The 21672-nt window shown below is 49.6% G+C and overlaps 1 protein-coding gene across 1 annotated transcript in view; it reads left to right on the forward strand.

Annotated features, from left to right (window-relative positions):
• The window catches only part of loxl4 (lysyl oxidase-like 4), a 94133-nt gene that overhangs the window by 66031 nt on the left and 6430 nt on the right, over window positions 1-21672 (forward strand). Inside the window, 6 exon segments of the mRNA XM_052027294.1 lie at window positions 6038-6189; window positions 7457-7624; window positions 9215-9380; window positions 11002-11180; window positions 11183-11247; window positions 20449-20564. Coding sequence (XP_051883254.1) covers window positions 6038-6189; window positions 7457-7624; window positions 9215-9380; window positions 11002-11180; window positions 11183-11247; window positions 20449-20564 — 846 coding nt within the window.

Here is a 21672-nt window from a genome sequence, read left to right on the forward strand (position 1 = left end):
ACATGTCTTACACCATCCATACAGATCAGTCTGTTACAACAGTGGTATTGAGTTAGTACAAGATACCTTTCCCCACAGATGCTGCTCGACTCCCTGAGTTCCTGAGCAGATTGTTTGTAGCTCCAGCTCCCAGCATCTGCAGTCTCGTGTCTCCCTTTCGGAGCTTCCTGTTGAATCTCCTCTCCCCACCCTTCTGGCAGTGAGTCCCAGCTTACGGCAGCTCTCTGTGCTAGGGGCTGTGTCTCGGAGAGATGCTCCTATCACCAGCTCCTGCTTTGCTACAAGTTGCCAATTGTACTCCAGCACCTAAGAATTTAGAAATAAAATCTCCCAGTTGAAAGTTGTAATCTGTAGGGAGTTAATTAGAACCCTTTCAGAATAAGGGCTTGCCTGTGTGATTTACTTTAATGTTTGTTTATTGGACTGTGTGCCTTCAAGACCATAATTGCTGTAATGATGGGTGGTGTTGCCAAGGTTACACGCCTGTCAGTATACAATCTCTGTTGAGTTGCAGAAGCCAGTGTCTGCATTGGGGTTTATTTACATGTGTGCATGGATGTTCAATAGTTTGTACTGCAGACTGGAGGCCTTGAGTTATGAGGAGGGACTGGACATGCCGGGACTATTTTCCCTGGAGCGTAGAGGTTTATAAAATCATGAGGGGCACAGATATGGTAGGCAGTCAAAGTCTTTTTCCTGGGTGGGGGGGTCTAAAACTAGAGGGCACAGGTTAAGGTGAGAGGGGAAAGATTTAAAGGAGACCTGAGGGGCAAGTTTTTCACACAGAGGGTGGTGGTTATAGGGAACGAGCTGCCAGAGGAAGTGGTTGAGGCGGGTACAATTACAATGTTTAAGAGACATTTGAACAGGTTAATGGATAGGAATGGTTGAGAGGGATATGGGTCAAATGCAGGTAAATGGGAACTAGCCCATAAGACACCTTGGTTGGCATGGATGAGTTGGGCTGAAGGGCCTGTTTCCATGCTGTATAACTCTATGACTCTGTTCCTGGTATAGTATGAATATTTAATAGATGTCTCCCTATTTTAGTCGACATTAGTGAGTGCAACTACCCGAGGTCTCAAGAAGCTCAACACCATCTGGGACAAAGCAGAGTGCATGACTGGCACCCCATTCACTGCCCTAAAAACACTCCCTCCCTCCACCACCGCACACAGTGGCTGCAGTGTGTACGATCTACAAAATGCACTGCAGTTACTTGCCTGGGCTGCTCTGACAGCACCTCCCAAACCTGCAACCTCTACCACCAGGAAGGACAAGGCAGCAGGTGCAGGGGAACACCACCACCTGCAGGTTCCCCTCCAAGTCCCACAACATCCTGATTTGGAAATACATCATTGTTCCTTCACCGTCACTGGATCTAAACCCTGGAGCTCCCTCCCTGACAGCACTGTGGGAGCACCTTCACCAGAAGGACTGCTGGGGTCCAAGAAGGAGGCTCCCCCCCACCTTCTCAAGTGGCTACCAGGGATGGTCAATAAATGCTAGCCTTGCTAGCCAAGGTCACATCACTGCATAAGATAACATGAACCTTGTCAGCCCAAGGATAAATGTTCCCATCACTAATCAGAAGCTGCCAATGTTTAAGAAAAGTGGCTCCACAGATTCTGAGCGAGGACATGACGTACTTTACCAAAATAGTGTTTGTCAGCTGTTGAATACTGCTTTAAGTGAAACCATCTTGATCTTTGACTCATCTCACAATCAGCCTTGCAACTGAATTAATCTTAAAGCAGATAACAGTTTTGGGTCCACATCCTTTTTCCCACACACAGCTGTGGCTGATGTGAGGCTTCTGAAGTTAACATCTGTGCTCTGTCCACATCACCAATGTGGCGACAGAGTGGCCGAGAAGTTCCTCGGGGTTTCAGCCATGGCTGGTGGTTGCCAGCTGAATGTTGGGGCTGGAAAACTGGGGTGAGCTGCCTCCTAGAACCGGTGGTGAAGGTGCTCCCGCAGTGCTGTTGGGGAGAGGCTCCCAGGATTTAGACCCAGTGATGTTGAAGGGACGGTGATGTATTTCCAAGTCAGCATGGTGTGGACTTGTGCAGAAGATGGTCTTTCATTTATGTTCTCCTTCAGAAGAGGTTGTGGGTTTTGGGAGATATTGGAGTATCCTGGGGCAGGTGACTGCAGTTTTTAGACACTGTGCACAGGCGGTGGGAGGGGGTGAATGTGTAGGGAGCCAATCAAATGTGGCAGAAGTGGAGTTACTGCCTTGATAGTGGTTGTGCGGTGACGTTGGCAAGGGCCATTTGGCTAAAGCAACAACAGAGGAGCAGGAAGAGGGAGAAACAATGATGAAACTTTGCCCTCTGAGACTTTGTTTGGAAGAATCGTTGGAACTAATTGGAGCAGTTTACAAGTGTCTGGGGGACACACTAATTAAAACCCAGAGATCACACAATTGGAGGTTATTCCACATTAATCAACTTAAACAAAATCTCCTAATGAACTTGTCTAAAGTGAGCATCAGGAGACAAAAACATTTGTACACTGTGGGAATTAAATTAACATCGTATTGCACATCTGGGCAAGTTAGTGTGGTTCCCCAATGGCTCATTATTCCTGCAAACCGCATGCTTTGGTGGATACCTCATCATCTCTATTCCTGAGCATTTGCTTTTCCTCTCCTCTCACCCTCTCTCCTCTCTCTCTCTATCTCCTCTCTCTCCTCTCACTCTCTCTCTCCTCTCTCTCTCACTCTCTCACTCTCTCTCTCTCTCTCCTCTCTCTCTCTCTCTCTCTCTCTCGTTCTCTCCCCTCACTCTTTTCTCCCTCGCATTCAGCCTGCGTGCCTCTGGTCGATTGATCACAAAGATGCAGGGATGCAGATCACCGAAGCAGGAATCTGAAGAGGATTGATGAAGAGAGAGAAAAGAGAGACAGACAGAAAGAGAGAGGAAGAGAGGGAGAGAGAGGGAGAGAGACAGAACAGGAAGAGAGAGAAAGGACAGTGAGACTAAAAGAGAGGGAAAAAAGAAAGAGAAAGAGAGAAAAAGATGGGTAGAGAGAGAGAGAAAGGCAAAGAGAGAGAGAGAGAGAGTCATGACTTTTATTCCCCTCTGATCCTCTAGTCTCAGTTGAGTTTTTGTTAATTATGGTGCCTGCTTCCTTTAATCACAATCAAATGAATCCGCTTACGTTGGAATTATGTAGGGCTCTCACGGTGTGCTAGACATAGAGTCATGTCTGATTTTCCCAGCGGGAGCCCACTCAGTGGGAGCTCCTCGTCACCCAGAGGTCTGCTATGTGGCTGAGTCATGTGTTCTGGCAACGTTCAGGAACATTTCCCAGTCTTTCCTCCACTGAAGAAGCTCCTGCATACATCTGCACCGGTCCCACAGATCCCTGCCACATGAACTTCTACCCACACAGAGCCTTCCATGCATTTGTAGGTGGACCATGCTTGTCAGGGGGCCTGGGATGAGAGAAGTCATAGAATCACAGCAAAGAAACAGGCCCCTTCGGCCCAGCTGGTCCATGCCAGCCAAGATGCCTGTCTAAGCTAATCCCATTTGCCTGCGTTGGCCCATAACCTTCTAAACTTTCCTATCCATGTACATTTAAAAAGTTGTTACTATACCTGCCTCAACCACTTCCTCTGGCAGCTCGTTCCATATACCCACCACCCTCTGGGTGAAAAAGTTGCCCTCAGGTCCCTTGTAAATCTCTCCCCTCTCACCTTAAAACTGCGCCTTCTAGTTCTTGATTCCCCAACCCTGGGAAAAAGACTGGGCATTCACCCTATCTATGCCCCTCATGATTTTATACACCTCTATAAGATCACCCCTCATTCTCCTAGAATAAGGTCCCAGCCTGCCCAACCTCTCCCTGTAACTCAGTCCCCTGTGTCCAGGCGACACCCTTGTTAATCTTTCCTGCACTCTTTTCAGCCTACAAAAGGTGAGACAGAGGGAGAGAGCAGAGAGTGGTGTCTATCCTATAGCGTACAGCTTGTGAATGATTTGAATAATGGTCTCATGTTTCTACAGCATGTTTCACAATCTCAGGATGAGCAAAGCCTTTAGAGCTAATAAATAGTTTTGAGGTTTAGTCACAGTTTAATGTGGGAAGAACAGATGCACAGCAAGCTCCCATGAACTAATGGAATAATGACCGTTTTGTAGATGGATAAGATATTATTAGGAAACCGTGAAGAATAATCTGCTCTTGTTTAGAATCAGTACTGTTACATCTGCCCCAGAGAACAGATGGAGCCTTGGTTTAGCGTCTCGTCCTATCGGCAGCTCTGTGACAGGTGACATTCACTCCCAGTACCAGTGGGCATTTTGTATGAAGGGTCTGGTGTGGGACTTGAACCTACACAATTCGTCAAGCTGACCAACCATCGAGGAGGTTCAAATAAAACAGGAAACCGCTGCAACACTCAGCAGGTCAGGCAGCGTCTGTGGAGAGAGGGAGGATCGGTTAATGTCTTAGCCTGTCCATCCTTGATCAGAGCAGGTTCAGAATATGAATCTTCCTTCTTCCTCGTACAGTGGCTGCCCTTGCACTTGTCTCCAGAATTCACGCCACATTACCTTGTAATTGTCCAATTACATTTGGCAAGAGCTACCCTGGGAGGGAAAAAAACTGGTCGGGAATCTTTAGGATTGAATCATAATCATTCTGGGGAATATCTATACTTGTTCTGGAAAACCAAACTATCCAAAGAAGGGCTGGGTTTCCTACTGCCCTGATGGAAGGATGTTGTTCAGGTTATTCCAAGCGAGAGATGGTGTCCAAAGCCTTCTGGAACATTCTCCCTCACAGTGAATTGTTTTTCCAGGACTTGGGAGAAATTTAGATACAAGATATTGGAGACGAGTCTGAACTGAGGTCATTCACTGTGGTCGTCTGCATTAATTTTTGTTAGAGTAATGGACAGCGATGACTATAACAATTCCATGATTTGTTTAATGGTGTAATTATATCATAGGATTACACAGGGTGTGTTAGCACAGAAACAAGTCTCCTCAGCCCAAACCATCTAGAAACATAGAAAACCTACAGCACAATTCAGGCCCTTTGGCCCATAAAGCCGTGCCAAATATGTCCCTACCTTAGAGATCCATAGCCCTCTATTTTTCTCAGCTCCATGTACCTATCCAACAGTTTCTAAAAGACCCTATCGATCCCGCCTCCACCACCACTGCCGGCGAGCCCATTCCATGCACTCACCACTCTCTGAGTAAAAAAACTTACCCCTGACATCTCCTCTGTACCTACTCCCCAGCACCTTAAACCTGTGTCCTCTTGTGGCAAACCATTTCAGCCCTAGGAAAAAGCCTCTATCTACCTGATCAATGCCTTTCATCATCTTATACACCTCTATCAGGTCCCCCCTCATCCTCCGTTGCTCCAAGGCCGAGTTCCTGCAACCTGCTTTCATAAGGCATGCTCCACAATCCAGGCACATCCTTCCTGTAATCTGTGCTGGCATTTATTCTGGAGACTCCATCCCCTAACGTTCCCCATCACAATCTATCAGCGTGACCCTCTGTTGCCTCCTCTGTGTCCAGCCTCCCCTTCAACACTCTCCACCCGCACCCCTCCCTGTGGGAGGGAGCTCCACATTCTCACCGCTCTCTGGGGAAAGGGGTTTCCCGGAATTCCCTGTTGGATTTCTTGCTGACTCTCTGATACTGGTCACCCTCTTCCCCACAAGCAGAGACGTTCTCTCTGCATCTGCTCCATCAACTCCCCTCGGGCACTTTACACCCCCCCCCCCCCACCCCAAACAGGGTCTCCCCTCAGCCTTCATCTCCCAGTGGAGAAGGAACCCAGTCTGTGCATCAATTTGACGTTTCCCATTTTGGGTGTTGACCCAACCTGTTTGTCCCAACTATCCAGCTTATTCCCTATCATGGAGTCAAGAATGGAGACCTATAAATTGTTTTTTATCCGACGGCACAGTCCCGAGCCTGAAAGTTGCACTTCCCTTCCCTACGCCTCTGAACCACAGATGGGCTGCACAGCCCACTTGACCTGTGTGACCTTTGGCCTTTGGCAGGGATGGGCCCCATCCCACATGAACGAGGTCACGTGCAGAGGCTTCGAGCGGTCGTGACCGACTGCAGCTTCCGGGAGGCCAGCAACACCTGCAAACACGAGGAGGATGCAGCAGTTCGATGCAACATTCCAGTCATGGGCTTCCAGAATAAGGTAACTGGTCCCATCTGTCACACGGATCACCGCACCCCTGCAGGGCAGGCAGGGAGCTGTCCGGCTGTACCTGGGGGGGGTGTGTGTGTGCGCGCGTGTGCATGTGTATGTGCATGTGTATGTCTGTGTGCGTGCATGCATATGTGTGTGTGTGTCTGTGTGCGTGCATGTGTGTGTCCACGTGTATGCATGTGTGTGTCTGTGTGTGTGCGTGCATGTGTGTGTGTGTCTGTGTGCGTGCATGTGTGTGTCTGTGTGTGTGCGTGCATGTGTGTGTGTATGTGTCTGTGTGCGTGCATGTGTGTGTGTGTCTGTGTGCGTGCATGTGTGTGTCTGTGTGTGTGTGTGTGTCTGTGTGCGTGCATGTGTGTGTGCATGTGTGTGCGCGTGCATCCGTGAGTGAGTTTCTGCATGCATGTGCAATTACTTGCAGTACACACGTCCAGTGAAGGAGTCCAGAAGCTGGGCTTAGGCCTGAGGCTCTGTGTTCTGTCACCTCTTTTACAATCAGTAAAAATAGTTTATTTGGATGCTGGGAAAGGCTGAAATCAAAGGCAAATTCCATGTGTTGGAAAGTACAATTAAAATCTCTCCACGTTGTTGCAAGACTCATTAGATTCCCAGGCAACCCACAGATCTGGAATGTAAACTTGAATCCAACCCTAGCATCCTTTATTGCATATTTGATTATAGTTTTGCTCCAGTGATGTGGAGATAGCTGTCAGCTTGGAGTTAGGCAGTGCTGTTAACTGGGGAGGACGAAACAGTGGTTCAGCCAATACAGGTCCAGAGACCTGCGTTCGATCCTGACCTCCGGTGCTGTCTGTGTGGAGTTTGCACGTTCTCTCTGTGACCGCGTGGGTTTCCCCCGGGTGCTCCGGTTTCCTCCCACATCCCAAAGGGTTGGTGGGTTAATTGGCCGCTGTAAATTACCCCTAGTGTGTAGGTGAGGGGTAGAATCTGGGGGGAGCTGATGGGAATGTGGAGGGAACAAAATGGGATCAGTGCAGAATTAGTGTAAATGTGTCAGCACAGATTCGGTGGGCCGAAGGGCCTGTTTCTGTGCTGTATGACTCCATGACTCTTTGTCATCCAACTGTCCTGTGCCCGCTGATCTCCTCTTGATCCTGTGCGGCCCATGGTGGGACATTTAAGTTTTGGAATGGGCAAGAGGTGAGGATTGGAAGAGGGAGGAGAAGATGAGGAGGGAGGGATTTGAACTACCTCGAGGACCATAACCTGATTGCTCTACCTATTCCCACTGCAGATCCGTTTACGAGGAGGCCGTAACCCCTCGAAGGCCGGGTGGAGATCCTGGTGGAGGTCAACGGCACAGCCAAGTGGGGCGCCGTGTGTGGCATTGAACTGGAGACTGACCGAGGCCATGGTGGTGTGTCGGCAGCTGGGGTTAGGCTTCGCTGACCATGCCCTGCAGGTAGGTGTTGGAGGACAGGATGGGCTCTAGTCCCAGGCTGATCTCTGTCCTGTTCTCAAAACCCAAGATAAACACGTGGACAGCAGGAAGACCATTCAGCCCATCAAGCTACTCCTTCTGTACCTTATGTACCACCTATCCTGTGACACTCTACCCACCCAATTAATCGTAAGAATCATACAGAACAGAAACAGGCCCTGTCAGCCCAACCCCTCATGTCAACCTATGCTAATCCCATTTGCCTGCATTAGGCCCATATCTCTCTACGCCTTTATTATCCAAGTACCTGTCCAAATGCCTTTTAAACATTGGAATTGAATCTGCCTCCACACCTCCTCTGACAGCTCGTTCCAGATATTCATCAGTCTGGGTGTGAAAACTTACCCCTCAGAGCTGCTTTAAGTTACTCACCTCTCACCTTAAACCTGTACCCTCTAGTTCTAGACTCCCCTGTCCTGGGAAAAGACCTTGACTACCCTATCTACACCCCTCATGATTTTATAAACCTCTATCAGGTCACCCCTCTGGCCTCCTCAATTCCGGTGGAGAATAAGCCCAGCCAGTCCAAAGGAACACACAAAAAAACAGAGCAACTCAGTGGGTCAGGCAGCCTCTGTGGAGTAAAACTACCAGATGAAGGGTCTCGACATGAAATGTCCACTGTCCATTTACCTCCACAGACACTGCCTGACCCGCTGAGTTCCTCCAGCTTTTGTGATGCTCCAGATATCCAGCATCTGCAGTCTCTTGTGTCTCCAGTCTGTCCAACCTCCCCTTATAACCACTGCCCTCCATTCTGGAGAGTCTCTTCTGTGCTTTCTCTACTGCTACCACATTCTTGGGGTAACGTGCTGCAGAAACTTTTCCCAACTGGTCTCCTTCCACATTTCCACTGTTCAAGGAAATTTACAGAAGAGTGGATGGGGAGGGGGTGCCAGTCAGTCATCTGGTGTGTGCCAGCCAAAGGAATACTCAAGCCGATACAACGTTCCCAGCTGTGACCTCACGACTCTTGGAGAGATGGCCCAGGGCCTTTGTAAATGTGGGGAGGGTTCTGCCTCCACTGACCTCTCAGATGTCCAGCACAGTGAAAGACCTTTCCATTCTGCTCTGAGATTTTTGCCAGCAAACGACAAATCGTTTCCTTCCTCCCCCCAGTTCCTTCTGCCTTCTATTTTCCTTGTCTGCTTCCTCTGTCTCCCAGCCCCACCCGTCTCCCTCCCCTACCTGTCTCCTTCTGTCCGTCATCCTTCACCCCTCCTGTAACCGGTGATTCAGGAACAACTTCTCCCCCTCTGCCATCAGACTTCTGAACGGTCCGTGAACCCATGAACACTACCTCGTTATTCCTTTTTATTTGCACTATTTATTTATTTTGTAATTTACAGTAATTTTTATGTCCTGCACTGTACTGCTGCTGCAAAACAACACAATTTCATGTCATCTAAGTCAGTGATAATAAACCTGATTCTGCTTCTGAACTGTAACCACCTTGTTCTGCATTCTGTTACGGCTCTCCCCTTGTTGTGGGCGAAGGGGTTTCCAGGGCGGCCCAGGGTGTAACCAGGAGATCTGTTATTTGCTTTGAAGGAGACGTGGTTCTGGCAGGGCGAGCAGACCACCGAGGAGGTGGTCCTGAGTGGACGTCCTGCTCCGGAACAGAACTCTCCATCCTGCAGTTGCTCACACGACGGCGACCAAATAGATTGCCCGAGGGGTGGGGGCCGATTCGCCGCTGGAGTCATCTGCACAGAGTGTGAGTGTCGGTCGTGCATGGATCCTGTGGGGTGGAGGGTGTCCGTGGGGAGGTTCAGGGAAGCAAGTTTCCAACTTTAAGGCTTTTAAACTCTCAAGCACTCTCTTTTAAAAAAATGTTCTTTCGAGGGATGTGGGCTTTGCTGGCTTACTCCATCCTTGTTTTCGATGTGACTGCCAGTTTCCAACACGTGAGAGGAGAGCCACTGGAGATAGATGGGTCTGGGTCTGGAGTGGGTGTGAGATGTAGGTTCAGATGGAGGGAGAGCAACAGATACACTCCCTAAGCTCCGGGCAGTGTGAGATGTGTTGCAGGGAGATAGGAAGTCGACGTCATAGAGTCATACAGCACGGAAACAGGCCCTTCAGCCCAACTCGTCCATGCCGACCATGGCACTAGTCCCAAGCTAGTCCCATTTGCCCACACTTGACCCATAGCCCTCTAAACCTTTCCTACCCGTGTAGCTGTCCAATGTCTTAGAGAGTCATCAGGTGTGATGCAGACTTTCTCTGGTCACTTTTTAAACCTCCAACACCTGAGGATACACAAGCACTCTCTAGTCTGTTTTAACCCTCAAGACCTGATCCCATTAAGTTGAATCGGACAGTGGATCCTCCTAATTCAGGAGCCGTCCACTTCAGCTGGTAATTGTTGACGTCAGTGCTACATTGGCAGGATCTGCTCAAGCTTTAGGGCAACAGGGTTACACTGTTTATGTAATTTTATTGGCAGAGTTTGCTTAGTGTCCGAAGCAAGTCTGTTTAATGATTACAGATAGTTCCTGGAAGGCCAGCTTTAGTCAGTATTTTCTTAATTACTGGTAAGTTGTGTGCTCGGACAGTTAGTGATCAGGCTGTTGACGCTGGTTAGGTTGATGGCTAATGAGCAGATCCTGTAGGCCGGGGGTCCCTGTGTACACTCTGGGTGGTGGTTAGGACTAGGAATTGATTGCACGACAGACACGGCTGATGAAGATCCCTTATCTGAAACATTAACTGTTTCTCTCTCCACAGATGCTGCCTGACCTGCTGAGTCTTTTCAGCGTTTTCTGTTCTTGTTTTAGATTTTTGTTATGTTCATTCAAAGTGTGTGGGCTTCGCAGGCTGAGCCAGCATTTAATAGCCCATCCCTAGTTGCCCTCGAGAAGGTGGTGGTGAGCTGCCTTCTTGCACCGCTGCAGTCCTTGAGGTGTGGGGACACCCACAGTGGGTTAGGGATGGAGTTCCAGGATTTTGACCCAGTGACGGTGAAGGAACGGCGATATATTTCCCAGTCAGGATGGTGTGTGGCTTGGAGGGCAACTTCCAGGGGGGGTGTCCCCATGATTTTGCTGCCCTTGTCCTTCTAGCTGGTAGAGGTGGTGGGTTTGGAAGGTGCTGTCTAAAGATCTGTGGTACTTTTGACCTTCAGGCTCCAACCCATGTTCACTGCACACCTGGATTGTCCAGGAGCCTGTTCCCTGTTAGTGTGATGTCCCCTCAGATAACCAGCTACTGGACAATTCAGAGGTGGTTGTGTGCAGAGCTCTTTGGGAAGTGGGAGGAGGGAAGGTGTGGAGGGGTGGTGTTGGGTGGCAATGATGAGACACCGACACTCACTGCCCTCCCCTCGATGTTGCCAGCTACTCCCGATCTTGTCCTGGATGCCGAGCTGGCCCAGGAGTCTGCCTACCTGGAGGACCGTCCGCTGAACATGCTCTACTGTGCCCACGAGGAGGGCTGCCTGGCAAAGTCCGCCGACACGATGAACTGGCCCTACGGACATCGGCGGCTCTTGCGCTTCTCCTCCCGCATACACAACACATCGGCAGGACGAGCTTCCGCCCCCGAGCTGGTCGTCACGCCTGGATCTGGCACAGCTGCCACGCGTAAGTCCATAGCCGGGGGCCCTTCCATTGGCTGGGCCACACTTCACTCGTCGGTTGGCAACATTTCATTGGTCAATTAACATTTCATTGGTCAGTTAACACTTCATTGGTCAGGTAACAACATTTCATTGGCCAGTAAATATTGCATTGATTAGAATCAGAAAGTTTACGAGACAGATTTGAAATCACCAGTTTCTGTTAGAATCATAGAGAATTTATGAAATGGGAGGGGGCCATTTGGCCCATTGTGTCTGTACTGGTAAAAATGAGTTCCCCAGCCTACCCCCACCTTCCCACACTGGGTCTGTCACCCTGCAGACCACAGCTTTCCAAGTCCACATCTGTTTCGCTGTGGGGAGGGTCTCTGCCTCTCCCACCCTCTCCGGCAGTGAGTTCCAGACCCCCCACCCTCTGGGGGGAAACGTCTCTCATCTTCTCTCTAAATCTTTTTACCAATTACTTCTCTGCTCCTTGCTTTTTGACCCCCAGCTGAAAGCCCTTTCCTTTCCCTCACTGTTTTATCTACCTCGATTAAATCTTCCCTCAGTGTTCCAAAGAAAACAACCCCAGCTTCTCCAATCTTTCCCCATGGCTACGATTTCCCAGTCCTGGCAACGTCCCTGTAAATCTCCTCCGCACCCCCTCCAGTACGATCACATCTCCCCTGTAACATGGTGACCAGACTGGTCTGCAGTGCTCACGATAATGCTGGAGGAACTCAGCAGGCCAGGCAGCATCTGCAGAGAAAAGCAGGCGGTTAACATTTCGGGTCAGGACCCTTCCTCAGGACACTTCTCTGGTAGCTTTTCTCCACGGATGCTGCCTGGCCTGCTGAGTTCCTCCAGCATCATCGTGTTTTTCATCTAGATTCCAGCATCTGCAGTCCTTTGTTTCTCACGCTGTGATCTGACCGGTGTTGTCTACCAGTGTAACCTCCTGCTCTTATATTCTATGCTTCTGGGAAGTACTGTATCAGACTTTGTGGGCTGTTCTGCTACCTTTAAGGCCTCTCTGCAATACACCACTCAGAAGCCTCCTGTTCAGAGTGTATTCCTTGCCTTACAACATTGGCCGGGAGCTGTTTCATTGACTAGAACCCTGTCGCTGGTCAGTAAATTTCATTGGCCAATCGTCATTCCTTTGCTTCATTGGGAGCTGCTTCAATAGTGAGTAAACATTTCACTGGCTAGGAAATGCAACATTACTGGTAACCAGTTTAGTCTTAACAAGATCACAGCAGCCATTTAAGAGAAATAGAATCCACCCTGTAACTCACTCCAGGGGATCTGTTATTTCTTATGCAAGAATCCCTGAACCCTTTGATTGGATTCCAGCCTGTAATTCACCCCCCACAGATCTCATACAGTATGGAAACAGGCCCTTTGGCCCAACTTGTCCATGCCGACCAAGATGCCCACCTAAGCTAGCTCCATTTGCCTGCATTTGACCCATATCCCTCTAAACCTTTCCTATCCATGTTCCTGTCCATATGTCTTTCAAACGTCGTTATTGTGCCTGCTGCAACCACTTTCTCTGGCAGCTCGTTCCATATACCCACCACCCTTCGATTCCTTATAAATCTTTCACCTCCCTTTTCTCTTTCTCCCTTTTAGATCTGTTATTTTATTGATAACATCAGAACCCCTGGATTAAATTCCAGCCAGTGACTCACTCCTGGGGATCTGTTACTCTATGTATAAATCTCCTCCCCCCACCCTGAACCCCTTGATTAGATCCCAGCCTGTAACCCACTCCTGAATGCCTGATATTCTGCACATTGCAAACATTCACTAAGTTAGGGTGTATGGCGCAGCGAGTAGAACCATTGACTCACAGCACCGGTGACTTGAGCTCAATCCCGATCTCGGGCGCTGTCGGTGTGGAGTCTGCACGTGGGTTTCCCCTGGGTGCTCCAGTTTCCTCCCACATCCCAAAGACACGCTGATTGGTTAATTGACCGCTGTAAATTACCCCTAGTTCGGGTAAGTGACAAAAGAATCAAAAGGGAGGACAGAAATCAAACTCAGTGGGTCGGGCAGCATCTGTGGAGAGAGATGGACAGTCCACAATTCAGGTTGAGACTCTTCATCTGGACCCGAGGGAGGACACGAGGGAGACTAAGTTAAGAGAGGAAAAGCAAGTGCAACTAATGGGACTGTTCTGGCAAGGGCTGGCATGGATCTGGTTGGCTGAATGGCCTTGCTCTGTGCTGTATGAGTAAGTGGAGTTACATATAAGGAGGCTAGTCCGTGCAATTGCTCATGGTCACGGGAAGAGATCCAATCAGGGCTCAGGGTCAACTACCAAGAGGAGGTTGATTCACCCAGGAGCTCCAGTGAACAGCTCAATAACTTAGAAGTTCTTAGAAAATGCTCCTAAAGCCAATTCTGGAAAAGCAGCTGAACACACGCTCCCTGAATGTGAACAATCCAGCTCCTGGGGGCTGCTTTACGAGACTGGATCCCGGCCAACCTCTGGACTTTGCCCAGTACATTCCATTCCTCATGATGTCACTGGTTGGAATCCTTCACAAAGGGAAAATCCTGGATTCCGACAACCTCTTGCACAACGTCATGAGGTTCCAAAGCACTTTATGGCCATTGAAATGCCGCTGAGGTGTTGACAGAGCCGTGACTGGGGAATCACAGCAGCCAATGCACGCACAGCAAGCTCCCACAGGTAGCCACGCGATTCTCAGCAGATGACCAAGGAAATATCGGCCAAGTCCTTGGGATCCCTTATACCATCCTGAGAGGACAGATAAGGCTCTAGCTTGGGATCTCACTCAAAAGGCAACACCTCCAACCGTGCAGCACGGAACTCTGAAATAAAACAGAACACACTGGAAACACTCAGCAGGTAGGGCAGCATCTGCAGAGAGAGAAACAGAGTGAATGTTTCAGGTTAAAGACCCTTCGCCAGAACTGGGAAAGTGAGAAAGCAAGTTAGTTTTGAGTTGAATTGAGGATTGGAGAGGGATGTGGTCACTCCGGATCACCGGGACAATCCTGGGCTCACCCTGTCAGAGGTCTTCCCTCTGTTCTACCCAACCCTCTGGCTCTGATTGGCCATGGTAGGAAGGTGCTGGACGTTACCACAATCCAGGATTTTATGGTCACCGTTACTTTAATGTGAGGGGAAGGGGCGGAGCAAGAGCTGGCGGGTGATGGGTGGATCCAGGTGGGGGGGGGGGGTGATAGGCAGATGGAGGAGGGGAGGGTGGGAATGGTGAGAGAGCTGGAGGTGACAGAGGGCTGCAGATGGTGGGATCTGATGGGGATCATCTGATTATCTGCAGCCCTCTGTCACCTCCACCCATCACCTCCCGGCCTCTGTCGCCGTTCCCACTCTCCCCTCCTCCATCTGCCTACCACCCCTCCTCACCTGGATCCACCCCCATCACCTGCCAGCTCTTGCTCCACCCCTTCCCCCCACCTCCTTACACTGGCATCTCCCCTCTATCCTCCAGTCCAGATGAAGGGTCTTGACCTGAAACGTCGACTGTCCATTTCCCTCCACAGATGCTGCCCGACCCGCTGAGTTCCTCCAGCTCTTTGTGTGAAGCCCACACGTTGCTGAGGTATCACTATGCTGAGGCCCAGGGTGTTCGGGCCCCACACATCCCCGGCAGGTTTGGCCAGCCTGGGGAGGTCAAACCACAACTGCAGGCCGACCGGAGCAGGGATCACCATTGTTGTCGGTGCTCTCTGCGGTTCAGCTCAGCCCCAGGATTGGTGCCAGAGAAGTAGCTACCGAGCAGGCAGGGTTCCGTGCCAGTAACAAGCAGGAGGGCTCCAGAAAGCAGAGGCCGCTGGCAGAGAGTACCTTGACAACTTGGAACACTCCACTGGTTGGAAACCTCAAATCCTCCAGGAATACATGGAGACTCCAAGCCAGTTTTTAATCCCCAATTGATTGGACATCCACTTCCTAATATTTTTATTTCTTCAGCTTGACAAACAAGGAACATACTCCCCTCACTCATGTGACTGTTTCCCTTGACAGCTGCTCTCTGAAAAGTATGTTAAAAATCCTTAAAACATTCTTCATGTCAACTGTGTAAATAACCTACTGAGGCTAATTCCCGGACTGTGGTTGATTGACAGGTCCCTCTCAGGGAGAACTGTAAAAGGAGCTTCCATTAAGGAGCTGCAGATTCCCACTTCCCTCTCACTGTCGGCTTTCCCCATCTCTGGAATGGGTCCAGGGATGAGAGGTTTGCACCACAAGTTTAGACCAGAGCAGCTGGGATTGCTTTTCCTGGGCGGGAGGTTTGATAGGAGGTGGACAAGGTAATGATAGGTTCAGAGAGGGGAGCAAGAGCAGTGGATGATTGAGGATCGAGGGATACGGGATTAATGTCTTTGGGAAAAGCTACGGGAGGAATTGAGGCAAATTGTTTTTATGTCGAGAGTGGGAATGGCCTGAAGTTGGGGCACAACTGGGGTCAGTCAGGGCCCTCAGAGAGGAATCGAGGAAGAAGAATTTGCATGGCTGTGGGGAACGAGGCTGATGTGCAAAGGACTGCCATGGACTTGAAGGGCCAAGTGGCCTCCTCCTTTCCCTCTTGTTCCTTAAACCGTCACTTTAAATCCATGAGCCACTTGCCAGAGGGACAGTTCCTTCCGAAACGCTCCCATTAGCACGTTCTCATTTGGATTCGCTTTGCTTCCAATGTGAACATCCACTTGGACCTAAGACAAGGAAAATAGCAGAACACTGTCAACACGGTGAAACAGTCATAGATCCAAAGAAGCCTGGTTAAAAATTCTTTGGGAAGACTTATCTCAGAGAGCTGGAGGTTTGAAAACCAGCCTCCCCTCCAAAGACTCTGTCTACACTTCTCCCTGTCTTGGTAAAATCACCAGCATAATCAAAGACCTCACCCACCCTGGACATTCTCTCTTCTCCTCCCTCCCATCGGGCAGAAGATACAAAAGCCTGAAAGCACGTACCACCAGGCTCAAGGACAGCTTCTACCCCGCTGTTATAAGACTATTGAAAGGTCCCCTAGTAGATGGACTTCTGATCTCCCAATCTACCACAATATGGCTTTGCACCTTATTGTCTGCCTGCACTGCACTTCCTCTGTAACTGTGACACTTTATTCTGCATTCTGGTATTGTTTTCACTGTACCACCTCGATGTACTGATGTGATGAAGTGATCTGTATGGATGGCATGCAAATCAAAGGTTTTCACTGTATCTGTGACAATAATAAACCAGTTTTACCAACTTACCAGTTTACACTGAAGTGGTACAAAGCCCAGCTTAGGTCATCACCAGGAGCTCTGTGTAAGGACATTCTGACCTTGGAGGGAGAGCAGTGCAGATTCAAGTGTTTAGCTTTGAAAAGAGATTACACTAAACATTGTTGGTTGGTTTCACCCAGAGAACTACTTACCCAGTGGAGTGCAAAAAAGGAACTCTCCCTGTGGAGACACAGTCACCTGATCATCAACCTCTCTTCACAGAAGCTGTCTGACCTGTTGATTATTTTCAGCATTCTCTGCATGGCAGTTCTGTGGCACAGCTGGTGGAGCCTCTGCCTCACAGCACCAGAGAACTGGGTTCGATCCTGACCTTGGGCGCTGTCTGTGTGGAGTTTGCACGTTCTCCCTGTGACCGTGGGAGCTTCCCCCGGGTGCTCCGGTTTCCTCCAAAGACATGTGGGTTGGTGGGCTACTTGGTCACTATTGTGGAAAAATCTGGGGGAAGTTGATGGGAATGTGGGGAATATAAAATGGGATTACTGTAGAATTAGTGTAAATGGGTTATTGATGGTCAGCATGGACTCGATGGGCTGAAGGGCTTGTTTCCATGCAGTACCACGCTATGACCCTACTTATTTCACGAGTAGGGTTGTTTTCACTGGATTCAGGTTCTGACTGTAGACCTCAAGGGGAACGGATAGGTTGGGAGGCAAGAAACTTCCCGCTGGTCAGGTGCGTCTGGGACTGGAGGCAGGCTCCGAGAATTAGAACGGGACTGAAGTTGGGAAACAATTCCACACACGGGAGCAGGAGAAGTTTGGAATTCTCTGCCACAAACAGCCATTGATGCTGGATCAGTCGTTAATTGTAAATTGGAGATCGATAGGCTTGTGTTAACAGAAGCTATTGGAGATGAGGTTCGGGGGTACATGGAGACAGGTCACAGATCAGCCTCGTCACACTGAGGACTGGAGCTGGTTATGAAACGAACGTGTGGTGGCAGAGTGATTAAGTTACTGAACCAGTATTCCGAGACCTGGACCATTGATCCAGAGGTGTCAGTTCAAATCCCACCACAGCATCCGGGGAGTTTAATTCAATAAAACCGGAATTAAAAAGCCAATCTCATTGGATCATTGTAAATGCTCCTCTGGGTCAGTGCTGACCTTCGGGAGAGGGAGGAGGTCTGCCCTACGCTCTGGTCTGTAGGTGACTCCAGACACACCAATGGGGTTGACTCTTCACTGCTTCCTCAGTTCGGGGGCAGTCAGGGATGGACAATAAATGCTGGCATTGCCCATGACATCCACGCAACATAATCAAAGACCCCACCCACCCCGGACGTTCTCTCTTCTCCCCCCTCCCATCGAGCAGAAGATACAAAAGCCTGAAAGCACGTACCACCAGGCTCAAGGACAGCTTCTATCCTGCTGTTATCAGACTCTTGAACAGACGTCTTATAAGCTAAAAGATAAATTCTTGATCTCCCAATCTACCTTGTCATGGCCCTTGCACTTTATTTGCCTACCTGCACTGCACTTTCTCTGTAACTCTATATTCTGCATTCTGTTTCCCTTTGTACTACCTTGATGTACTTATCTTTGGAATCATCTGTCTGGACGGCACGCAAGCAAAAGCTTTTCATTGTATCTCGGTACATGTGACAATAATCAACGTATCTTTATTAGTCACATGTACATCGAAGCACACAGTGAAATGCATCTTTTCCAACCCAGTGAACAGTTCCAGAAGCTTCTCTGTTCTAAGGAGAACAATGTCCCCAACATAACTGATTACTCCTTGCATTTAGATCACTCACCTTCTCAACTGAGTCTGTCTTTCTAAACATGACATCAAGATTCTGGCTGTTGCTAGGTTAAGTCCACAGACCTGCTGATACCACAGTGCTGCCACAGTTATTTCTGACATCAGCTAATCTTAGACAGTTGCAGCTCCAGTGAAGCACACTGTGAGGTGAGGTGTCTGCACTGTGAGAGAGAACGTTCCCAGTTCGTCAATCGCACCTAACTCATACTCAGCACTGTGACTTGGTTGTGTTTACAGAAGGATTTCATTTCTTGGAATTACAATGTACCTTAGGTGTGATGTATAAAGTCAATGCTGCCTCTGCTCCACACCAGTCCAGAACACCTTGGTCATCTGTCGAAGTTTGCTTCATGGGACCTCTTGCTCAGGATCCCTAGTGAACTGACAGCCCCAAGCCCTGCTTTCATCTGGAACCAAACTTTTCCTCTGGATGCTCCCACATCCCAGAGACTTGCTGGTTGGTTGGATGGCCACTGTCTAGTTTCAGGAAGGGTATGAGAATCAAAAGGGAGTTGATGGGAATGTGAGAGAGAGGGAGTATGTTGGAGAAAATAAGGAGAGGGGAAATGGGGCCAATGGTGCCCTGGAAAGGCCATAGTCCTGATGGGCTGAATGGCCTCCCGTTTCATAATAACTGAGTTCCAGTCTCAATAATAGAATCACACGGCACAGAAACAGGCCCTTCACCAAGTCTGTGCCAACCACCAACCACCCAATTACACCAATCTGCCTCTGATCCCATTTTATCCTCCACCCCCCCCCCCCCCCACCTCACCCCTGGTTCTACACCTCACCCACACACTGGGGGCAATTTAACAGCGGCCAATTAACCTACCAAGCCGCACGTCCTCGGTATATGGGAGGAAACCGGAGCACCTGGGGGAAACCCATGCGGTCACAGGGAGGACAGGCAAACTCCACACAGACAGCGCCGGAGGTCGGGATCAAACCCGGATCACTGGAGCCACTGTGTCCAGAAGAGGACTAACTCTCTGGGGTAATGGGGATGGTGATGGGGCTGATGAACTGCACCTTATGGAGCCAGCATGGCCACAAGGCTGAAAAACCACCACATGATTCTTTGGGGACTGGGGAATGGGTCAGTTGTCATATTCACCCTTGGATCTGTCCCGGGGATGGGTACAGGGCAGAAGAACATGGGTTGATAGACTATGAGGCAATGGGAAATTGCCCCTTGTGTGTCGGTGGTCGGCAGGAGAATCAGGGGTTGATTGGCTTGTGAGAGGGAAATAAAGGGCAGAAAAGGAATTTTGGGAAGGTTCTGAGGGTTGGCACAGATGGACCGAATGTCTCACTTCTTTGTGGTAAGGAAAAATGAGAAGGTGCAGAAGGTCACAGCCCAGTCCATCACACAAAACAACCTCCCTTCATTGACTCCGTCTACACTTCCCGCTGCCTCGGGAAAGCAGCCAACATAATCAAGGACCCCTCCCACCCCCGACATTCTCTCTTCTCCCCCCTCCTGTGGGCAGAAGATACAAAAGCCTGAGAGCACGTACCACCAGGCTCAAGGACAGCTTCTATCCCGCTGTTAAAAGACTCTTAAATGGACCTCTCCTACGCTACAAGATGAACTCGATCTCTCAGTCTGATCTCTTGGTCCTGAAGGAGGGTCCTGACCTGAAATGTTGATCGCCTGCTTTTCTCCACGGATGCTGCCTGGCCTGCTGAGTTCCTCCAGCATCATCGTGTTTTTCGTCTCGATTTCAACATCTGCAGTCCTTTGTTTCTCTCAGTCTACCTCGTTGTGGCCCTTGCACTTTATTTGTCTACCTGCACTGCACTTTCTCTGTAACTGTAACATTACATTCTGCATTCAGTTTTCTTTTTTACTACCTCAATGTACTTCTGTATGGAATGATTTGTCTGGATTGCACGCAAACAAAAGCTTTTCGTTGTATCTGGGTACGTGACAATAAGAAACCAATACCAATATCTGAAATTGCTGAATTTACAGTTGAGTCAGGAAGGCTGTGCTGTGCCCAGTCAGAGGATGAGGTGCAATCTCTGGGACCTTTGTTCAGAATCACAGAATGAATCGTGGTTTTGAGCAGGGTTGGTCCTGGCTCTGTGCCACATTGTACTGGATGTGTTTGTCCAACCCTGGACTCACGGCCTGACTCTGCTCCTTTCTTCACAGCCACTACCACAGCATGGAAGTCTTCACACACTATGACCTCCTCACCCTCAATGGCAGTAAGGTCGCGGAAGGCCACAAAGCAAGCTTCTGTCTGGAAGACTCAGACTGTGAGAGAGGTACGTTGGGAGGGGGAGATGGCGTGGGGTGTTTATGCGGGGGAGAGGGGAGAGATGAGGGGCACCGGGATGCTGGTCTTGCTGTGCATCAGTGGGCAGAACAAGTGGATTGGAAGGAGACAAACCTCTATGTAACCCAAGGAACGGTGGTCCTGAGTCACCGTGCATCCATTAACCTGCAGAGATAGCGTCATTATGAGCCAAACAGAGGCCAATCTTCACCCGACTGAATTGGCCTCTGATTGGCTCAGTACGACCTTATCAGGGTTAGTCATTGGCTTAGAAAGAGGATGAGTAATGCCAATTCCCATGGTTACCACTGTCCTGCTTCGGTATCCGAAATATTTCAACCAGGCTTTGTGATTGGCCCTTGCGCTAGTCTGCTAGAGTCCGCGACAACACCCATTTACACTGATCCCATTTTATCCTCCGTACATTCCCATCAACTCCTGCCAGATTCTACCCCTCACCCACACACTGGGGACAATTTACAGCGACCAGTTAACCCACCAACCTCCATGTATTTGGGATGTGGGAGGAAACCAGAGCACCCGGGGGAAACCCACGTGGTCACAGGGAGAACATGCAAACTCCACACAGACAGGGCCGGAGGTCAGGATTGAACCCGGGTCTCTGGAGCTGTGAGGCAGTGGCTCTGCCCACCGCGCCACTGTGCTGCCCTTGTTTACAGAGGCAACTTCCTGTACAGAGGCAGAATGACTGGTTTATGTTGGGAGAAAGTTGATTCCAGATGAACGCTACTTAATGCAGGCACAAGAGGCTACAGATACTGGAATCAACAAACTACTGGAGGAACTCAGCAGGTCAGGCAGCTTCTGTGGAGGGAAATAGACAGTCGACGATTTGGGTCAAGACTTGAAACGTCGACTGTCCATTCCCCTCCACAGAAGCTGCCTGACCTGCTGAGTTCCTCCAGCATCATGCTTGAATGTTCTTTACAGCTTGAATACCCAGCCTTTCTCCTCACCCACAGCCCAGTGAGATGAGTGGCTCGGTGACTGCAACACACCCTTGCAGACTCCTTAGGCTCAGTCCGGGCTGATCTGAGTCGGGATTACACCAGGCTTTTTCCTCTGGCCTTAAGGAT

Source organism: Pristis pectinata, chromosome 12, assembly GCF_009764475.1.
Source record: "Pristis pectinata isolate sPriPec2 chromosome 12, sPriPec2.1.pri, whole genome shotgun sequence".
NCBI classification, from domain to species: Eukaryota; Metazoa; Chordata; class Chondrichthyes; order Rhinopristiformes; family Pristidae; genus Pristis; species Pristis pectinata.